At 47.1% G+C, this 7,318-nt stretch overlaps 1 protein-coding gene across 1 annotated transcript; it reads left to right on the top strand.

The window, feature by feature from the left end:
• The first annotated feature begins 820 nt into the window (after positions 1-820).
• Positions 821-1,683, top strand: LOC780572 (non-specific lipid-transfer protein 3). Its single transcript, XM_044470270.1, has 2 exons — positions 821-1,301; positions 1,477-1,683. The coding sequence occupies exons 1-2, from the start codon at positions 958-960 to the stop codon at positions 1,484-1,486; spliced, it is 354 nt and encodes a 117-aa protein (XP_044326205.1). The 5' UTR covers positions 821-957; the 3' UTR covers positions 1,487-1,683.
• Positions 1,684-7,318: the final 5,635 nt, after the last annotated feature.

Genomic DNA, 7,318 nt, shown 5'->3' with positions numbered 1-7,318 from the left:
CTAGCGAGTAACACACTGAAATTTTAACCACTTATTTAAGTGATCACATAACAACACTATGCAAAGTTACAATTTTTCCAGGCACAACTTATGCTTGGCAATATAATTAAAAGAAAATAGAACTTAACTACGGCAGGAGTATATGCTTGATATAGACTCCACTTGGTTGGAGTTAAGAAAGCACCACACATGTTGCTGGCATTGATCACCGCACCGCCTGATCAGTACATATGCCGGTGGAAATTAATACTACTGTTTTGCTTTTAACGATGCATGGCATGGCAGAAGGATAGATCGGAATACTACTGTTTTGCTTTTAACGATGCATGGCATGGTGGAAGGATAGATCGGTCGTACTCAAAATTTACTCCATATCGTGTCCATGTCCGTCCCTTTTTTTGTGTTTGACAACGACGTTCTACCTACTCACCACTGGCCCTTCTTCCAGATCTGCACACTACACTGTGGACTGTGGTTGCTCGCACACAGGTTCCATACGTTCACACGCGAAGAAAATCACGTCGGAATTATTTGCAGAAGCTTCTGCTCATACTAATGTAGTAGATGTGAACACTTTTTGAAAAACAATATATGTAGATGTGAACAAAGAAGCGTCACATGCGTGCAGTGGAGTGGACGCGGCCGAGCGATCCATGATCCATCGTACGGTCCCCAGCGCCCAACCACCGGCATGCGCATGCATGCATGCCCCACTGGCTACGTACGACGTACGCGCATGGACACGTGGATGCACGCACCACCGTCCGCCACCCTGCAATGCAATGCCGCAACACCTATCTTCTTCCTGGCCATCTCTCGCCCGCCGGCTATTTATACCCAGCTCCACGGAGTTCCAATCCATCTCCACAAGCGCCATCACCACACAAGCTAATCAAGGTCTCAGCTCCTTCCGAGCTCCACGATTTCCAGCAAGCAAGCCGAAGCACTAGATCCTCGATGGCTCGCATGGCACTGCTCGCCGTGTTCGCCGTGCTCGCGGCACTGGCTGTGGCGGAGATGGCGTCTGGGGCGGTGACCTGCGGCGACGTGACGTCCGCCATCGCGCCGTGCATGTCCTACGCGACGGGGAAGGCGTCGGCACCGTCGGCGGGGTGCTGCAGCGGGGTGAGGACCCTGAACGGCAAGGCGTCCACCTCGGCCGACCGGCAGGCGGCGTGCCGCTGCCTCAAGAACCTGGCGGGGTCGTTCAAGGGCATCAGCATGGGCAACGCCGCCACCATCCCCGGCAAGTGCGGGGTCTCCGTTTCTTTCCCGATCAACACCAACGTCAACTGCAACAAGTACATCCTCCACTCCTAACTTGAAAGAATATGTTCTACTCCCTGCATAACGAAATGTATGAGCGTTTAGATCACTACGCTCCGTATAGAGGGAGTACTCATTAGCCATTTAATCGTTAATTAGTAAGTAAGTACTGAGGCTAATCGTTGAGCTTTTGTCTGTGTGTGTTTGCAGCATTCACTAAGTTATCGGTCAGCATCATCACACCAGGCTCTACATGGATAGCTAGCCGACGCGGTGTGTCTACTGTTGCTACTTCTGCATATGTTCGTTGCTGCTTTCCGCATGTGTTCGACCTCCATCTTTTGCCCTTGTTACAGATCGAGCAGATTACTGATCGAATCATCAATAAAATAATGTGTTGAGCTTAAGTTTTTATGACACTCACTGTTATCAATAATGATTATAAACTAGTATCATGCCCGCATGTTGATGCTGGAAATTTTAGCAAGTGTTATTAACGTCTTTGTTTGTACCAACACGGCACATTCGTAATTCTGTAACTAAATCCAAGGAAAAAAACTTGCCGATGTCAACTTAATTACCGAATCAAGTGATGATTTTCTGACCACCGGCAAAGGCAACATAATTAACTTGCATATAATTCTTATACGTGATCAAATGAAGATGTGGTGTTCATCCCCTCCAAAGTAACAACAATCTTTGCAACATGGGATACTATCAAAAGCTCCTACAACGATATAAGAGCAACTCTAGGAGACCCCGCATTTTGCCGACCCGTAAAAGGGGTTTGCAGGTCGCACGGGGACGGTTATGCAGGCCGAAATTTGCGGCGGCAGACTAGAAATCGCAAACAAACACCTAAATTTTAAAAAAAGTTGTTTCGCGCGAGAAATTTTAAGCAACAGCTCGCCGGAGCTCGCTCGCATACATGGTTCTTCTTCGCATAATAAGTTCATACACGCCACATACATACGTAGAGGTTATATATGCTAGACAGGGCCTACGCTACTGCATCACTGCAACAAAATTGAGCTCACCAGAGCTCCTGCGGTAGCTGCCCACCGGCGGCGATCAGCCGGAGTCGGAGGAATCGGAGCCGAGGTCGACGAAGAGCTTCGCCTGCTCCTCCTTCATCACGCGCAGGTCGGCCTCCTTCGATGCGTGCGCCTGCGATGCCGCGAGGCCCAAATCGAGGAAGAACCGCTCGTACTCGAGCTCGCGCCAGATGCGCTCTTCCATCTCCTGCAGCTCCCTCGTCGACTGCTCGAGGACGACGCGCTCGAGGAGCTCTTCCTGCCCCGATGGGAGGTAGTCCTCGGGTCCGATGACGCCTCGGCGCGGCGGCGCATCGGGCACGGCCTCCTCCGGCTCCCTCTTTCACCAGAACGAGCCGCGAGCTCGATGCGCCCACGGATGAGCTCCCCGCGGACCAGTGGCCGGATGAGCTCCCCGCGGACCAGTTACCGGAGGAGGCGCGGCGGCGACGGGCGCCCTCGAGCTCGAACTCGTCGAGCTCGCGCCGGTCGAATGCCGGCGGTGGCCGGGCACCCTGGTTGAGCCACCGACGCGCCCCCCGCTTGCGCGCGGCGTCAAATCTGGCGCGGCAGCGGCGCTCCGCCTCATCCCCCGAGTCGGCCATGGTGGTTCAAGGCTCGCCGGCGGCGAGAAATCGAGCGGCGCGGTGGGGAATTGGAGGGGAACGCGGCGGCGGGAGGATAGGGTTTCGAACTGCATCTGCCCCGCAAACCCGCAGTTATAGTGGCTCGGGGTTTGCGTTTGCGGGCTGCGGCAAAAAAATTTACGGGCCGGACACCGATGCGGCTCTGGTCTGGCCAGAAAAATGGGCCGAGCCCGTATAATCGCCGGAATTATGCGGGTTTGCGCCGGATGCAGGGTCTGCTAGACTTGCTCTAACAACCAGACCAGAGCAGCGACACCATTGCCCATATACCTGCACAAAATCGACTAACTTCGATTTTCAAAAGCCCCTTTAGTTTCCCATCCAAAGAGGTGGAAATTCGTGAGCATTGAATGTACTTGGCCAAGGATGATCCACGAGATTAGAGGTTGTCGAACACAAAATCTTCATGAAAAAGCCTAAGAAGCACTCCAAGAAGGCACAAAAGATCATACCAATAAAAGCAGAAGATACCATAATACAAGCTCATCAAATCCTCATGAATGCATCTGCAAGAACATAAACCCAAAACCCATAAGATCAAACCGGCGGAGACACAACATCTACCATTCTATGGCGATGCTCAGTAAGGCACTGATGCATCATAGGAAGAACCAGAGCGCTTTTATTCTCAACGGTATTGCACCCTCTGGGTGAATATCGCCGACACGGACTATAAATTTTATACCATCGTAAATTTCCGAACATTCCAAGGAGAACCAGAGCGCACGGCTAGAGGTGAGGGAACCTGTGAGATCTCAGTTGCATCTCAAACTCTTGTCATTGTCGCCTTGTTTATTTTCCTAGGTACCGTTTAAGAGGAGAAAAGCCGATTGAGTTGGCCTGATTAGAGCTAGTCGGGTTTCGGATAAGTATTAATCTTTCCCATTTTCTTATTATTCCTCAACTTTTCTAAATAGTTAAATACATTATTTTCAAGGCTTAAAAATCCAAGAAAAACTCATAGGTTTCATATATGTTATTTCCGTTTCCAAAAAAAATTCAATGGGTACTTGACAGTCATTTATATTCAACCTAAGTTCTGCCCCAAATTTTGATTTAAAATGTAAGTAGGTGAGATGACCTCAAAATTGATGAAAATTTTACTAGAACTACTCACTACCATATAAGCCTCAAATATTGATTTTCATGAAATCTCATCAAGGAACTTATCACCAACAATATAATTTATAATTCTATAAATATTTGAATTTGAACAATTATCACTTCATTCAAATATCAAAATTATTCTAAATAATTGAAATTAATCAAAGGGGTTTATTATGGCATGGAGGGCCTAGGAAAAATACTAGGCCAATTGTTTGGTGACATTTAGTTTGCAACACCAATTTAAGAACTCATTTGAGTAATTATGCAATGCTTTTGGTTTACTAATATTGTTTTAACTATGCATTTATATGAGGATGGCATGAATTGAGATATAATACATGCTGACTCCAAAGTTTCGATCAATAAGGCGGAGATGCTTGCCACCATAAATAAAATCTTTAGAGGCTTCTTCTGGGCGGGGAGCTCGGCGGTGAATGGTGGGTAGTGCACGGTTGCCTGGAACATCGTTTGCACACCTAAGTGGGCTGGTGGCCTAGGGTTACTTGACTTGCATTGGATGAATACAACATTTAGGGTGAGATGGTTGTGGCTGCGGAGGGTTGTTGGAGAGAGGCTGCAGGCGGAGTTTGACATTAGTATTTCGGCATAATCCTTGGCAGTTTATCGAGCGACAGTTTTCGTTGATGTAGGGAATGGAAGAAGCACATACTTCTGGGAAGAGAGTTCAGGAAATCGCCCCAAGAATTTATGAGCGCATGCGTCCTAGAGTTAGGAGCTCCAGGACAGTGGATGAGGCCCTAGCTGGACTTTGGCCGAGAGGTATTGGGTCGGATCTCAGTGCTGAGGAGATTGGGGATTACTTGCAGCTGTGGCACCTGGTGTCGGGCGTGGAACTTAGACACAGTGTGGACGACTTGGTGCACTGGGCATGGGAGGCTTCTGGATAGTATTCAACCAGGTCAGCTTACGCGAGTTGTTTTTACGTTCGGGAACATGACCTTGCAGCAAGGACGGTTTGGGACTGCCCGGCTCCGCTATGTTGCAAGCTGTTCAGGTAGGTCGCTTTCAAGAATAGGTGTTGTACCTCTGATCGGCTGGCGAGGCGCGGATTGCCACATCAGGATGTTTGCCGGCTATGCGCTCAACTGCTGGAAACCATTGATCATCTGTTTGTTGCCTGCGTTTTCGCAAGTGTCGTCTGACATTCGGTGTTTGCATCGTGGGGTATCAAGGCTTGGGCACCATGTACAAAAGGAATGGACCGTCTCTTGCCGTGGACAGCTTTGTTGCAAACACCACCTCCGATGAGGAAGGACCTGCATACTCTCACTCTTCTCGTGTGTTGAGAAATCTAGAAGCACCGCAACGCAATAGTCTTTTGACAAATGGTTCTCCTTCCATCACGGTGGTGCTCGGCAGGATCTATGAGGCGGGGCAGACTTGGGCTACAGCAAGGTTGTTTCATGGAGACATGTCCTTATTTCATCAGAGGTTGTTTAGGCAGGTCTTTAGCGAGTAATCCATGTAACCTGGCCTAAGTGCCCCGTTGTAGCTCCATGGACGGGTGTCTTACCCTTTCTTCTATGAATATATGATACATATGCTTATGCGTATCTAAAAAATAGGTTTACAACATGGGTCACTAAACACCACGTTGGTCCGGCAAAAGGAGGCAAACTGGGTTCGGGAGTAGGATAACTGTTAGGAGAATAAACACGACGTGGCATGACACATATAACCGATAGACGGTTCCAACCTGGTAGATTACTCTAAAAATATTAGGAGTAAAAAGCCGGTAAATTTTTTCTTAAATGGGGCAATCCGGATGAGAAGTTGTTGTGGGCTAACTGATGTAAAAAATGTTAAAGTAAGGAGTAAAAACTGGAATTCACTCGTATTATAATGTCATGAATATGCCTTTCGAGACTCTAATCTAAACATATGATTTACAAATACTCCATTGAGGTTTTTAAAGTTTGACTCAAGACATTAAAAAGAGTTACTTGTTTGTGATGTGTAGGGAACATATTACTATAACTAAAAGAAGAATATTTGAATCATATACATACTACATACAAATCTTCATGATATACTCCGTATGAAGTCACTACAGTAGGAGTATATGCGTGAAGTATACTCCACTGGGTTGGAGTTAAGAGAGAACCGCATGTTTATGGCATTGATCACTCTGCACCGCCTGATCAATGCATATGCCGTTGGAAATTAATACTACTCTTTTCTGTGAAATCGGTGGAAATTAATACTACTTCACTAGTCATAGATCCTAACTTTTCCTTTCCCCCGCAAGAAAAAAAAACTTTTCCTTCAACGATGCATGGCATGGTAGATGGATAGATCGATCGTACACATAATTTACTTCGTGTCATGTTCATGTCCGTCCCTTTTTTCTGTTTGACAACGACGGTTACCTACACTGGTCCTTCTTCCAGATCTGCACACGGCACTTTTTTTAGTGAAATTGCTATCCCGGTACACGTGGCTCACTAGCTCGATACTGGTCTACACGTTCACACAAACAAAATCGCATTGAAATTATTTGCACGCAGAAGCTTTTGTTCACACGTGTCGCACCTATCCCTTATCATTTAGGATAAAAGGATTCTGGCAATTGCCGCACATGGCAACTTTCGTTACCCGGGGTAGCAATTTCAGTTGTGAAGCACGAAAACTTTTTGTTTGAATGGCAAGTTTTATTTTGTTTTTTGGTTTCGTTTTATATGGCAATTTTAGTTGTAAAAACGTCAAAACGGTGTTACTTTGTGACATACGTATGGCACTTATCATTTAGGATAAAATAAGGAAATGGTTTGGCGCCAGTCGCCTCAAAATAACGAAACGGTCGATCGATTCTCCCTCCACTTATCTCAACCGTTGGATCAAATTTTAATGAGCACTGCTCATATTCAACCTCCAAACGATACATTTTTTCTTATTCTTCTCTCACCCTGCTGATCCAGTCTAGGCCTAACGGATTGCCTCCGCTGCCTGTAAACGCTGGCGCTCCCATGACAGACTCGCGCCCCGGCCTCGCTCAACCGCCGCCTGCCATCTCTTTAACCCCGGTAATGAGTAGTTTTTTTTCTGATGAATTTGCATCACCCCAACCTCTAAGATAGAAAATGAAGTCGCCTGCTAGCCTAAGGTAGACACTAGGGCCGACTCGGTGTCTACTATTGCTGCTCTCTGCGTCTGTTCATTGTTGTTTTCTGCATGTGTTCCACCTCCATCTGTTGTCCTTGTTACAGATCGAGCAGATTACTGATCGAATCATCAATAAAATAA

Source organism: Triticum aestivum, chromosome 2B (genome assembly GCF_018294505.1).
Source record: "Triticum aestivum cultivar Chinese Spring chromosome 2B, IWGSC CS RefSeq v2.1, whole genome shotgun sequence".
In the NCBI taxonomy this organism is placed as follows: domain Eukaryota; kingdom Viridiplantae; phylum Streptophyta; class Magnoliopsida; order Poales; family Poaceae; genus Triticum; species Triticum aestivum.
This window is presented reverse-complemented; position numbering and strand designations above follow the sequence as displayed.

What these genes read in the sequence shown, in the direction of transcription:
- LOC780572 (XM_044470270.1), top strand. Translation starts at nt 958, where the DNA reads ATGGCTCGCATGGCACTGCTCGCCGTGTTCGCCGTGCTCGCGGCACTG.